General features: G+C 39.2%; 1 protein-coding gene across 1 annotated transcript in view; it reads right to left on the reverse strand.

The window, feature by feature from the left end:
• The window catches only part of LOC137166692 (versican core protein-like), a 129,450-nt gene that overhangs the window by 57,597 nt on the left and 56,135 nt on the right, over nucleotides 1-15,718 (reverse strand). Inside the window, exon 7 of the mRNA XM_067568539.1 lies at nucleotides 8,419-12,138. Coding sequence (XP_067424640.1) covers nucleotides 8,419-12,138 — 3,720 coding nt within the window. The remainder of the gene's footprint in view (nucleotides 1-8,418; nucleotides 12,139-15,718) is intronic.

Raw genomic sequence — 15,718 nt, forward strand, 5'->3', positions numbered from 1 at the left:
GATCTACATAACAAAGAATGTAAAACTTTCTTTATAAAACACAAAGATAAACTTGGAATAGCTCCTAAGAATAAATAATAGGTTTGAGTAACATACATTTATCCGCTCAGTGAGGAAAGATATCTAATATTTATTCAGTACATGAAATATTACCATAGTTGCTTCCTCACCCTCAGGACAGATATCTATCTAACTCAACAATCAACACATATAATTAAAATAAACTTGTTAAAAATAGCAAGTAGGTGCGTATGTCGCACAGAGTAGTGTCCTGATTGATATATGCCATTGTGCATAAATAATCTTAGTTTTAAAAAACTATTAGACTGATTGTTATATTTTCTGTGCAATATAAGATTTAAGGGGAAAAACCCTGCCCTGTATTGCACAGGTGTGTAGAGGGTAGGGAGACTTTTACCACCCAATACACACATACAGCAATACAGTAGGATTCCTACTTAAGACTAGAGAGAGCCAGTGGGGTTTGGGGGTCTTGGCTACCATGCTTGCCAGCACACCATGCCCCAAGGAAGTAGGGTCAGCCTCGTTGGAGATGTGGCCACCAGCTACTGCAATTGCAGGAGTCAATGACCTGAGCCAGCCAGGAATGAGAACTGCTCCTTTTCAGATGAAAAGTAAAGTGCATCTGACAATACTTAGATGCAGGCTAATCCTATACCATCCTCCTTGTGTGAAACGTGACTATCTAATTTGTGCATGTATATATAGCAAGACATCTAGCATTACCCTGTGCTACCCTATCAAATCCATGCCCTTTCACTGAGAACAGAGCACACGGGGTCAGATTATGACAGGTACTCCTCAGCATAAGGGTAACTCCATAAATAGTCCCATTATAGCTAATGGTACTAGTTGAGGTCAAATTGTGAGACCCTTACTTCCATTGGTGTACTATAACTCACACGAATAGTCCCACTGAATCATTGTAAATGACTATATTATATGTGCAGTCTGGCCCATAATGGGCACTCTGAATGTCCAAGGAACAGACCTAACGAAGACTGTACTCTGCCAGTTTTGGGGTTGATGGCTGAGATTAATCCACATGCTGTGTTTTAAGGTAGTTATTTTCATTCAAATTTCACACTCCTATTACATTTGAAGGCAGGAAACACACATTGAACAGAAATCACGTGAAAAACACACAACGTTCGCAATTTCCTTTCATGATACTCCATACCCACAGAACACAGGTTACTTTACTTTCATTCTGTTCAAGGCTGGAGAGGACAAGAAACCAGATAAAGCTGGTGTGAAACCCTGGATCTAATAAGCACCTTCCAACATATTCACTACATAAACACTTTTAAATGTCTCCAAAAATTCAGTAATACAAATTACTCCTGATACAGACAGGAATTGTGTTTTCAGTATCCCCTCAACCACTGTGAAACCACCCGCCAGTGGACCCCCACTAGCATTTTTCAGCTCATAAAAGCTTTGAACAGAAAAGTTCCTTCAGGTTTTTTTTCAGCTGCTAACTCAGACCCTTCCAGCTACAGCATCATAACTCACCATTACAATCCATTGGAGCCAATTCAACATACAAGGATCATGAGTGGCATGTTTTGGTTTTCCACCGTGAAAGACAAGCCTCAGATGACTTGCTCAATATGGTGGAAAATTACTAATATGATAACATAATGCAGTGCAAGGATGGTTTTTTTTGCCTGTGTTGAATCCCATTCAACACTGATCGTAAGCGAAAGGGAATGGCATGCGGTCCTATACAAGTAAATAAAATCTCAAGCACATTCCATTATGGAATTTGCACACAAGCATTTTTATGACAATAAAGGAGATCTTTCCCCATGAACAAATACATTTTTCCTCATTAATTTGCACACCTGTCCTAAACCTGCTCATGTGCCACAGACTGTCAGAAATGTCATGCTTTATATTCCTCATTAATTTGTGCACCTGCCTCAGAGTTGTTCGATGTCAGTGCATGGGCTGTTTTCCAATAAATTCTGTCATGGAAAACTGTTGTATTCTTATACAAATAAGCAGCTTAATCCATTCAGCTATATTCTCTCTCATCAGCATTTCAGCGTAATTGCCAAAATATAACATAATGGGCTTGATTTTTAGCCAGGCCACAACTAGCTTCTGTTGCCATGGGTGCAATTGTACACCTACATGTACTTGAAACTTCATTTATTCACCCACAATTAATTTCAGGCAAAAATACTAGCAGTTAGATGTCTACTTAATCTGTGGACAGCACAAGAAGAGAAGTCATTGTGGAGACGATATCTCTGGACAATTAGTCCAATATTTTAATGATACAAGCATGTATTCTTCACAGATGTATTTAAAATCAAAATTGGGACATATACTGTATTATATGGGGCACTAGCTTATGGCTGGCCCATGTGCAGTTTTGAACCTGAGGGGAAGGGTGCAAGAAACCTTTCCCCATTCCACCTAGGCTGATCATAGGCACAGTCACTAGCTCAAGAGAGCAAGGGAATGCCTTCTGCTACATACAATTCATAGCCACCCTGGAGGAGTCTTGGGTATGGTCTCAACAGCCTTCCTGGGCCCAAAAAACCATTCCTAAGACCCCTCTCACACCCACACTGAGGGCACTAGAATACAGGTGGTGCCTTCCTTTCCCTCCTCTCTCAGGTAGTACTGCAGAGAGCAGACAGTCAAAGACTCTAGTCAGGAAAAACAGGAGCAGCTAAAGCAGGGACATTTAGAGAACTTTCTACAGTTTTGATTGTACTTTCTTTGCCCTTTGGTGATTAATTCAGCTCTAGAGTCCACACCTCCCCTCTTATCCACTGGTCCCCTTCCCTGTCCCTCTCACCCCACTTCCTTTTTCTTGACATTTAGTTGATCCAGTCCTAAGTAAATGCACAAAAAACCAAAATAAACAAAACAAACCATGAAACTAACATATTTGCTGCCATCACCTGGTTCACGCTATCTCTCCCGGTCTTTTTAGACTGTCTGCTACTCTGTGGATTTGCCTATACTACACACGATTGATGGTGTAGTGTACATGTAGCTACACATCACATTGAAAAGCAGGCTGTGTCCACACTGCACTGTGTACCTAAATGTGTCAGTGAAAGGCTCTGGCAGAGGGGAGGCAGTGGTGAAAAGGCTTCAGCATCTCCCTGCTACCAGAGCCTTCCATTGTGGCAATAAAAGGCTTTGGCAGGGGGGAGGCAGTGGGGAAAATCTGAGCCTTTCTCTGCTGCTTTCCCCTTACCAGAGCCTTTCCCCACTGCCAGAGTCTTTCCCTGCAGTATTCTTTCCCTGAAAGGGCTCCAGCAGCGGGGATATGGTAGAACATCTCCCTACTGCCTCCCCAGCACCAGAGCCTTGTCCAGTGCCGGAGTCTTTTCCTGCAGTGAGGAAAGGCTCCAGCAGTGGGAAACTATACTGCCATTTTTAAAATAGCAATGTAGTCAGGAAGGCACAAGTAGAGAGCCACATAGGGTATATATTCAGGTACATAACCACACTCTTCAGGTGTATCTTTACTCATCTAATCTGTGCCTCACAGTCTACACTGCTATTTATACATCTGCTGGGAGGCCTATAAGTGTATGTACACTAAATTCTGCTGAAAAAAGCATGTAAAGTAGACATACACTATTTTTGCACAGTGCCTAGCACAATGGGGCTACCTTCTTGATCGGCCCTTAGGCACTACACTCATTAATAATTATTATGATGCTGCACTCCCCTCAAAAAGTGTACCAGTGGGCAGGATCACCCTGTTTGCCTCAGAGCTCTTGGAGGAGTTAAGTCCAAAGCAGACTGCAAAGAGTTACAAAGGGATCTCACAAAACTGGGTGACTAGACAACAAAATGGCAGATGAAATTCAATGTTGATAAATGCAAAGTAATGCACATTTGTAAACATAACCCCAGCTATACACACAAAATGATGGGGTCTAAATTAGCTGTTTCCACTCAAGAGAGAGATCTTGGAGTCACAGTGGATAGTTCTCTGAAAACATCGACTCAATGTGCAGTGGCAGTCAAAAAAGCTGCGAGAATGTTAGGAACCATTAAAAAAGGGCTAGATAATAAGATAGAAAATATCATAATGCCACGATATAAATCCATGGTACACCCAAAACTTTAATACTGCATGCAGCTCTGGTCACCCCATCTCAAAAAAGATTAGAATAGGAAAAGGTACAGAGAAGGTCAACAAAAATGACTAAGGTTATAGAGCAGTTTCCATATGAGGCGAGATTTAAAAGACTAGGACTTTTCAGTTTGGAAAAGAGACGACCAAGGGAGGGTGTATGTGTAAAGGGGTCTACAAACCCCAAGCTGAACATAAACAGAAGGGGGAAGAGAGTTTCTCCTGTTAACAAGCAAGCAGCTTGATCACAACCACAGCCAGAGCTGCCAATCATGGAGGCAGGCACGCACAGCTGCAACCAGTAAAGGAAATAGAGCCTGCTATAAAGGAAAGAGGGCAGGGAAGGAAGAGGAGACAGAAAGGTCTGAGGTAGCAAGGTGGTGATAACGCCTGCCTCCTAGAAAACACCCAGGAGACTAGAAGAGACACTGAGCCTAGGAAGTGAAGGGCTGACAGGTTTAAAGGAAGATGAGAGTCCAAACACTGACTTCTCCAAGAGCAAACTAAGGGGGGGCCAGTCAGGTGAAGCTGAGGTCCCTCGAGAGGTCACCCCATGAAGCCATGACAGAAGGAATATGATAGAAGTTTATAAAGTGGTGAATGGTATGGAGAAAGTGAACAAGAAAGTATTATTTCCTCTTTCACATATACAAGAACTAGTTCACACCCAGTGAAATTAATGGGCAGCAGGTTTAAAACAAACAAAAATAAATACTTCTTCACACAACACACAGTCAGCCTGTGGAACTCATTGTCAGGGGATGTTGTGAAGGCCCAAACTATCAAGCAGTTCTAAAAAGAATTAGAGAAGTTCATGGAGGACAGGTCATTAATGGCTGTTAGCCAAGATGGTCATGTATGCAACCCCATGCTCTGAGTGTCCCTAAGTCTCTGATTACCAGAAGGAGGGAGTGGCTAACAGGGGGTAGATTACTTGATGATTGCCTGTTCTGTTCCTTCCCTCTGAAACACTTGGCATTGGTCACTGTCAGAAGACAGGATACTGGGCTAGATGGACCATTGGTCTGACCCAGTGTGGCCATTCTTATATTCTTATGAAATTTTGCTGACAAGACATAATTCCACTCAGTTCCATTAGTTGGGTGGAGTAGCCCTAAATTACTCCCCTACAGAGCAGCAAAGGCAGAATGGAGCCCACAACTAATTAAGACTAACAACACCTATATGAGGAACTTAACTGTTATCATGCCCACTTTACAGATAGTGAAACTGAGTTGCACAATATGACATTTCATCATGTTAACATAATAACAAGCCTCCACTGTAATGGACAAGTCACATCAGTGATATGAAGCAAAACATATAACTAAACTTCCATGGAAACCTCCTCTGCTATTGAAGTGAACTATTGTTCCCAGCACAAACATATACTGAAGAAAAGCAGGTGAAGGAAGGTAGAGGATTGTCTTACACAAGCATACCAACACTACTGAGGAGACATGTGTATATAATAGCTTGCACTAGATGTACTTCAGCTCACCTTGTAATTTTTTTGCTATTTAATACAAGAGCTATTATTTTCAGGACTTGATAAGCAATTCACTATTTGCAAGGAGATATTTACACTTTTTGTGCTTCAAAATCATGGAGGCATTTGTTCCATCTCTAGTTTATTGTTGTATTTAAGAGTGTTAAAATATCTGTCACTGAAAATGTGCTAATACAAATAAGGAAAAACATTGTTTTCCAAAGAAAATTGTAATTCTGAATACTGTTTCCTGTGGTCCCTTAGCTGAGAACCGACACACTGTTTTATATAGTTCTCTGATGACTATAAATCCACTTCCATTGCAAAGCATATCAGAACAAATAGATTGTATCATGTTCTGTAACAAACTTCTAGTGAGGTGCATGTGTTAGCAATCTCTGTCAAATTGACTCTTCCTTAGCACCTATTTTATGTATTTCATTCAACACAAAATAAAGTTCCTGTATTAAGAAGCAGTGAATTGAAAATATGCTTGATAAGATCCTGCAAATGTTTTCCTGTACTTGTGTAGAACGAAATTTTTTTTAAAAGATTGTCTGAATCCTCAAAAGAAAAGCACCTTTGGAGGCAGTTATCTGATTAGATGACTGAGGTCCTGGGAAATTCACATACAGTGGTTGTCAGATTTGAAAACTAGTGGGGGACGGGGAAAAACAAACTGCCACTCTAATCCTGCACTAAAAAGATGGTAAATCCCTTCTATTTGAACACAATAAAGAAATTGCCATTTGGGTAATGTCATCTTATTTTACATAAAGAGTTACTGTGATTAATACATGGTAGAATAAACCATCCATAGTGACACAATTTTAAAACTCAATGGCTTTAACCACTGACACATACGCCCACAAACATACACACACACACAGGTTTAAAATGTTTATGAAGACACTAACAGAAGGTAAAGTTTGAAGAAATTCTATTCTAAGGGCTAGGTCATTAGTGTGAGACCTAGCCCACAGAAAATGATTGCACATTCTTGTGTTGCCTCCTGCAGCATCTCAGAAGGAAATTGTGACTCAGGGAATCACAGCTCCCCTCCCTCACACACATCCCACCTCCCCCACGACCACCACTGCTCCACAGAAAGAGTGAACCAAGACCTGTCCCCGCATAAAGTCCCTGATGATCTGATATAACTTTAGACACCTCTTGGGGTGGATGGGGAGAGACGAGTCAAGGCTCCAAGGACACTCCAAACTCTCCCACCCTTCCTTCCCCCATGCATGAAGGAGGGATATAACAGCTCTGTGAAGATTGCTTCCGCCCATGCACAGTAAGCTATGGTATTGTCATGCTAGTGCATGGGAGTAAATTGGCTCTTCTACTCCACAACCTGGTCTTTAGATATTGAGTTGGTTTAAATGAATTTTCATGGATTGAAAAGTATTTTGTACCTGACTTAAATCCAATCCACGTATCTCAATCATTTGATATGGCTCATCAGAGTGTCTCATCTAATTGTGACTTCCTAATACAGACATGAGTCAGAACTTTAACGAACAATATGCTAATGTGTCACATAGTCCAGAAACAAAAATACACCTCAATTTAAAAAAATGTAATCCTTTCTGATCTAGTTCTGATGTTAAGCCCCAATTGATTAAAATGTATTTGTCAAGACTGTGCAGTTTAAATATTGTAGATATATAGTATAAAATAAGCAAACGTAAGTAATTGTACAAAATCTGCTACCTATATTGTAAGCATTAAGGGATCTATTTTTGCCTTTTGACTGGTGCACACAACTCTGTAAAGGCCCAAACCAACTCCCACTGAAATCAATAAAATGACTCACATTAATTATAATGAGAATTGGATCAGGTTCTTAACACTAATGGTAGGTATGATCATGAATAAGTGGGAAACGAGTCCTCTACAGAAGCATCATACTCAGCTAGGTAAAAGACACATAAAATGTATATTTTTGTAGAAAAAATCATTATACATGAATTAAACATAGTATTAAATTCAACAAACTACAATATATCTCCATTAATCTCTGTTTTCTCAGCACTTTCATATGTCTTTTTGAAACTTAATACTATATAAGAGATCTAAAGTAATGGCCAGCTGTCTAATACAACATTTTAATTCAGGAATTGGTAGTCTAGTTCAATGCTAGTTTAGGTCAATGTACTTTTACAGTTTCTGTTCTGGAAACCCATGGATTTAAAGCTGCATATGCAGATACAGTGCCTTCAGCTAAAAAAAATTAATGAACTTGTGCAAATTTGCATCATAGACTCTGCAAAGCCATCAGGAAAATGATGATGATACACCATGGCAAGCATGCTAAATATCCTGCCCCCAAATCCCACAACATCCATCTGTGGATGTAACAGAATGCCCCCACCTTTTTTAGCTGACCACACTGTAGATGGCATTGTTAATAACCACAGACTAATGGAATGTTAACACCGTCTAATGCTACACTTAAGAGTAGTAATGCATAGCATGGAAGCTGTGAAATTAAAATGCTTTTTTTCAGAGATAAGCAAAGTCCAATCAGTGATTTGATTACATCATATGACAAACCAGGATATCACCATTCTTAGGAGTCCCAATAATAAGTACAACAAAGTTATACCTTCTCAATAGCGAATTTGACTCAAAGATAAAACACAGAAAAACATCAAAATTTCCTGTTTAGATAAAGCATGATACTTCCTATACTTCTGTAATCAAAGAATAAGTTCTGGTATATTTTGAAACATTATTGTTAGGGAAAACTGTATGGCATGGATTGTAAGTCTAAAGGGCAAAGTCTTACCTGTATCATTGCCTGTAATGGCAATAACAAACAATCTTATATCAGGTTTATTTTCCAAGTCTGTTTCCAGATCTGAAATAGAGGGAGACACTTCCTGAGGTTCTAAAGCCTCTGTGGCTGCCTCAACTTTGGGTGTTCTGGTAGGTCGTGCAACTGCAGTGGCACTGGATGACGTGAAATATTCTTTATCAATTTCTGGTTCCACTGTCTTGCCTGTCAGATCATCATCAGTAGTGGGCTTACTGGGAGAAATAGATTCATCAATTATTACCATGTCTATGCTTGTTTCCTCCTCATCTTCCCTGTCCATTATACTTGGTGGCTTTTTAGTAACAAAGGGTTTGGTAGTTGAAGTTGGTTGGATTTTGTCTACTGCACTTAGAACTGTTGTTTTATCTGTTGCAATAGCTGAAAATATAATTGGTTCTGTTCCTTTAGGTTCTTCCAATATTCCGGAACCTTCCAGACTATGGGTTGTAAAAGTTTCCACTTTTTCCACAGAAGCAGATTTCTCAATCAGATGAGTAATACCTTCTGGGGCAGAAGGACCTGTAGGCACTGTATGTGAAGGTAACACAGATTTCCAACTCACCACACTGCTGTCTTCTATTTCATTTTTCTGTTTGATGCGGGGTACTCCACCTTCATCTACTTCAATTTCAGTGGTTGGTGATACTGGCATAACTTCAGTGGTCTTTACTTTGTCTTCAGTAACAGCATCAACTTTGGAAGACAGTGCAAGCTGTATGGTCCCAGTTGTTGTTTCAGCAGATGCTAGAACTTTTTCATAATCAGTTATCTTTATATCAGGCACAAAAGCTTCTGTAGTTGTACGTTTTTCATCATATGCTGATTCTTCAGTAATTATGTCCACATCCTGCCTTTCGGCAATAGCTGTGTGAGCCATTTCATGTTCCGAATTTGTCTTTTGTTCATCTATTTGAACAAATTTCACAGGCAGTGAAATAGTTGCAGTAGAATCTGTGGCAGTAACCAGTTGCTCTATAGTTATTCCATAAGGTTTTCCTTTCACTATTTCTTCAGTAATTTGGAGCACATCTTGTCTTTCAGTAATAGTTGTCTGAGAAGATTCAGATTTGGATACAACCTCCTGATCAACAGTTTTCATATGTATTTGAGCAGACGTCACATCCACTTTAGAAATGAATCCTGTAGACTCTGTGGCACTAACCATTTGTACCATAGTTTTGTCTTTGCTAGAGTGTTCCTCTTGAAATACTGTTCTGTTGTTTGTGCTTGTTTCTGTTGCTTCTGTGTGAATAGTGACATTAAAAGGGGGCTGATCAGTAACCTGAATATCTCTTGTGATTTCACCATCTGAAGCAACAGAAACTGGGTAAACATCAAGTTCTTTCTGTGAAATTGTAGTACTAATAGCCATCTTTGTTACATCTGTAAGTATAACAGGCTCTTTTGTCGCCATATACTCCACTGATGCTGTTCTTTCTGTGTCTTGAATTTCCACCTGTGGATGAATAGTAGTTATCATTCTGGAGATTCCTAGGTCTTGGCTCTGCTCAATAGTACTTCCTTCCTCAAGCCAATCAACATGTTGATCTCCTGCACTAGGTACAACCTTTTCTTCATAGGCTGTTACAATAGTGGATGTCATAACAGATGATTCTTCTTTAATGATTGTTCCAGTACTTATCTGGCCACCCTCTGTGACTGCATATTTTGAGACCTCTTTATCCGTAAATGTAAGGTCTTCAGTAGATGGTTCTCTTAGTTTTTCAGTGGCGTCTTCTGGTTTCATTTCTGGTGCAGGAGAAAATGTTCTCATAGTATCATAATACCTTGAAACAACATCTCCTTCATGTTCTGTAAAACCTTCTGTTCGTAGTACTTTGTCACTCACTTCCATGACTGGGGACCTGGCAGTTGATAATTTTGTAACTCTTGATGCTGGCACTGATGGCATAAATGGCTTTATTGTTGCATTGCTTTCATCCAGTGATATTTTTGATACGGTGATCACTTCCAGTTCTATAGCTCTGCGAGTGGGATAGACACTTGTAATATCTTTACTTTCATCTAAATCAGCTGATATAGCTGTAAATTCTTCATCAGTTTTTGTTTCTGTTGGCTCAATACTTATCTTAGTTTTATCTGTTGCTGTTGAAATTGGTGCTTCAAGGTGCTTTATATGTTCTACATTATACATTTGCCCTGGAGAAGCTGTAGAAAACTCCATTCCAGAGATACCATCTTCTGTTCTTAAAGCTCCATGTGTTTTCACATAATGAAGCAAATCTTCTGTCACATTTTCCTGATCTTTATCAGTAGGTAGCGGAGTGCTTGAAACTTGAGGCACAAGTGTGAATTTCTCACTTGCAATGTGTCCCTTAGGTTCTGTTTTGTCCTTATCAAAGCCAAGAATTACCTTTGTGCTATAGGGGGCTGTAACATCAATTGTTCTCAATTTTGGCTCTCTAGTTTTTTCTTGTTCTTCTAAAATGGTTGACTTTTCTGTTTGTTGAAATGGGTAGATGACAGTCTGCATTCCCTTTACTACCCCTTGTGATAAGGTGGTACCTTGTGAGATAGTGATGGCCTCAGCTTCTGTCTGATTAATTGCTGGTACAGATGTGGACATAGGTAGTCCAACGAACACTTCAAATGCATCAGTGGGCTGCACATCTTTAAAATCCTCTCTGCTTCCTTCAAGTGATGCCCCATCATCATCAAATAGAGTTACAGAGGAACTTATTCTAACTGCTGGAGTTGACTCACCTGCTGTAGAAAATGCCCGAGCAGTTACAGTATGCTCATCTAAGAATGTCTTTGATACAGCAATTGCTTCTAATTCTGGAATTCTGCTAGAAGCCAAAGTTCTGTGATCAGGCATAACAGTGTATGTGCTTGGTTTGCCATCCTTTTCCTCTGTGGTAGGTTCATGATGATCAGTGTGCAGATCTTTGGGAATTACAATAGTTGTAAGTTTCTTATCAGTTTTGGCTTCCATTGATTCTTTTGTGGGATGAAAACTAAGATATATTTCTTCTTTTGTTAATGTAACTGAAGTCTCTGTTTCAGTAAATTCCCTCACAGGGATTTGCACTGAGGCATTTGCAGATCTTCTCATTGGGCCCACCTCTATTTGTTCAGTCTGACTTTCAACAGTTTGTGTTTGCGTATCTTCAGTTTCGACACCTTCCCATGAATCTGTGATTGGAAGTGATGTGGGAATCACGCTTATTGCTGCTTTATGCCCTGAAATTATTGAGGACAAATAAAGTTCCTCACTGATTTTAGATGTATTTGGTTTCTTAGATAATTCTGCTGCAGAATAAATGTTCTCCAACTCGTCTTGTACAGGTGTAGTCACTGCTAGCCTAGGTGTATCATCAGATTTAGTCATTTCCAAGGAATCAGAAGTATCTACTGTGCCATCTGTGACAGTCTGAGGTAGAATAGTGGTTAACTTAATGATCTTCTTAGGCATCTTCTCTTCCTGTTTTTTCTCAAACGCTCTGGTAAGTAGTATTGTATCTTCCTTTTTCCTTTCCAGTGTTACTTTATCCAAATCAGTGATCTTTGTTTTGGTGACAAAAGATTCAGTGATTGAACTATCAGAGATATCGGGTTTAAGAGTAGCTTTGCCAGGCGTTATTTTTAGTTCTGGTAACAGATTGGCTGACCCGCTTTCCATAGGAATGTCCAGCACTACAGATTCAGTCTCTGATATGTTTTGTTGACCTAAAAAAAGATGTTAAAGAATCAGTTAGAAAGGGTATAAATAAACCTATTTGTATGCTTTTCTGATGCAAATTAAATGTCAAACTGGAACAGAATAAAAGTGACAACATGTTTTAGACAAAGGTTTTGAATGCAGCACAGCTCTAAATGCCAGCATAAAAACATGGTATTACAATGCCACAAGATGTGCTGGATTCATCTACACTATACTCAGAGGAAGTTAGAATAGGGCTGCAGGTGAGAACAGTATTTTTTCATTGAATGGCTTTAATTAATTTGCCTTCAGCCAAAGTATTTGTCTGCCAGGTTTTGGGAGGTTTTAAATTTAGAAGTGCTGTGCAGGGTTTTTAAGTGACAGAAGTAATTTAAAGGTTATTACTTTTCATGCAATTGTATTAATAAATCTATTAAAACAACAGGTCCTGTCTTTGGCTTCCTGATCTGGAAGTGCTGTGAGGGCAGCATCCTCAGCCCTGGGGAAGGGAATCTCTTGTATTGCTAAAGAACAACAAAAAGCAGCAACAACAAAGCAATGTCAGTAACATTAATTTCATGGTGCTACATTAACATTCTCAGAGGTCTTTATACAACAAAAAACAAACATATTGCTCTTTACTGTGCTGGCTGAAACTTTAAAATTTTAATCTTTCATTTCCTACTCTTGCCAACTGACTCCCAGTCTATCAAAAAATTCTTGCAGTTAAAGGCAGCAATGTTTCCCATTTCTTCTTGTGCCTTTATGCTACACTATGCTATGTATCAGTTGTACTGCAAATGTCATGGGTGTTTTTTTCAAAGGTTACTTTAACATACAATTCAAATGTATAACAGGAAGTAAAATACCAGCTTAGTATATTTTCAGCACATAATTACAAATCACAAAAAGGAACCCTGACAACAACAGGAGTGTGCTTAGGCAACAGAAACTATAATGCCATTGTAAAACACTGTATTATCATGTCACAAGACTTGTTGTAGTCCATCTAAACGATACTCAGAGGAATTCAGATTACGTCTGAAAGTGAGAGCAATAACCCATGAAGGTCCAAAAAACACCCACTGGTAGAATCATAAACCTAGTATTGCAATGATGTTGACTTTCAGAAAACACTTTAAAAAGACATAATCCTGCTGTCTCTTCACACACAAAACTGGGAGCATTATATATGAAAAGAAAGCAGGACTGGGCCCTTTAAAATACCAAAACAATACAGGGATACCACCTCTGAGCCACAGCAGTTCTCAAAGGAAGTTGCACATGTGGATCAAGAGCAGAGTATGGCCCTTAGAGTCACCATTACGATATAGACAATGATTTCAAGTACAAAAATATGTCAGCACTAACTGTATCCCAGCACAACACAATTGAAAGTACAGCCTCTTTCCTATGAAAGCATTGCTAAATATCTAATCAGGCAATTAAAATCCCTATACATAGATGCAAGAAATGTATGTAGTTACAATGTTTTATGTAGACAGGCACAAAGGCCAAAAGCTGGATATTACATCTGACAGTTTCAGAGTTAATGAATGAGCTCAGGAAAACTCAAAAACTCAGTATATGATATGAAAGATTTAGCATTCATACTTGAGGGCTGGGGTCAGGGAGAAAGATGAGGTTTGAGCCCTGGTCTACACTTACCTGGCGATTCGGTGGCAGTAAACGCAAACTATGCAGAGTTACGCAAACTATGCAGAGTACCTTGCATAACTCCCATCGACTGCTGTGCTTTCCTTCTGCGCCGCGTCTTCATTGCACTGCGCCAACGGGAACCATGTTCCCATTGACGCAGTGCTATGCCACTTGAGGGGTTGGTTTACCAGCATCGACTTCTGGATCGATTGAGCGGGTCTTCTTTGACCGCTCAATCAATCCAGTTAGGTCAATCTGACAGCAGCGACTTTGCCGATAGGATAGGATTCAGTGAGACACATTTAGAGGAAGGAGATATTCCAAAGGATGGAGCAAAGAAGAATCTACTATCCACTAAGTTATCTGGAATTTAAGGAACATAGGAAAAAGATTTTTAGGTAATGGTACAGACAGAGAAGTAAAAGATTTTCCACACCCCTGAGCAACAATACACGCTCATAGTGTTGAGCAGGGTTTAAGCTTTTGTTTATGCATATTATGTATATATATTAGGCCTACACAAATGTATGTTTGCAATTTCACACACCAGAGTTTGAAAATGTTGCCCTTACAGACAAATTATTAGATTATACACTGAGGTAGACAAAGAGGGGGTCAGCAAGATGCTGGATGTAGGCAATTTCTGGAAGTAAGAATACACAGATTTACAGAGCAGGGAGCTGCGAGAAAAAAAAAAGCTGAAATATCTGTTCAAATTTGTTCTGAAACAGTACAGATGAATGTAAAACTGGTGATGAGAAGGCAAAAAGAGATGGTGCTATAGCCAACAGTACTCTTCCTTCTTATCAGTGTATTGGTTCTTTCTCTACCTATGTGTTGATATATTTTAGTATTTTTGTAAAGAAGTTTTTTACTCATTCCTTTTATATTCAAATGAGCATTACAGTAAAAAAACCTCTTAACATTTCACTAGGGAGAGCATAGACCTTACCTGAGTGATCTTAGACTTGGGATTTTATCTTTGGGGATATTATGACCAAAAATGGATTTATTGCTCTTTGAGTTCTAAATTACTTGAGTTCTTTGAGAGTAAGTGAAATTGTTATTACATTTCTATAAAAAATAAAAACAGTTGCATCTCCTTTCTTTTGTGGAGAAGTGGAAAATAAATACAGTGTGTTCCCAGGCAACCCCATCTAAATGTACAGTGATTTGCCTCAGCTCAGGTGTTTGAGATGTGGAAATTATAGGAAACCTATTAAGAACTAGAGGCTGACTAGGGTCCACCAAAAATGCATGTAGAAGCATGTGCAAACCTGCATTTGCATGTGCAAAATCCTCCACTGCATGTGCAAGTCAGATGATTAATAGTACATGATAATACTCAGTTGCATCCACAAGTACAGAATTTGCCTAGCTCCACATAAGCTTTGCACACAAAAATACAGATCTTATATGAGCAAGAAAGCCCCACTGTTTTAAAAATGCAGCCCTTTGTGGTCAATCAAATGAATTTTGCTAACCTTTTTGGTGTGTGTCATTTCACTGTCTCTAAAATGTGGTCAGCAGGATGCTGAAGGTAGGTAATTCCTGCTACCACACCAAAGTAAGTTTGGAGTAATTCCAGTTACTCCAGTTTTACATTAGTGTGAAAGCAGAATTTGGCCCCAAATCTTCAGAAGTATTCAGTATGTACCCTAGCTCTGAGAATACCTGTATATACACTAGTCAGTTGAAGGCAGATGTTGTCTATCTCAGACAATTTGGATCTAGATCTGGATCCAAATCCAGATCCAAACTTCTTCAAAGTTCAGAGTATTAGGATCCAATGGCTTAGTACATACCTAGTATGGAGTTTGAGTCATTCATTACATTTGGAACAGGATCCAGAAGTTTGAGAGCATTTGGATATAAAAATCTAGTGTGAGCCAACCTCTACTTAACATATTTTCAAGTGAGCACAAAGATTATTGTTTGTTTTAAAGA

This window comes from Emydura macquarii, unplaced genomic scaffold, assembly GCF_026122565.2.
Source record: "Emydura macquarii macquarii isolate MOO-44397 ecotype Brisbane River unplaced genomic scaffold, CSIRO-AGI_Emac_v2 contig_2897, whole genome shotgun sequence".
Lineage (NCBI taxonomy): Eukaryota > Metazoa > Chordata > Testudines > Chelidae > Emydura > Emydura macquarii.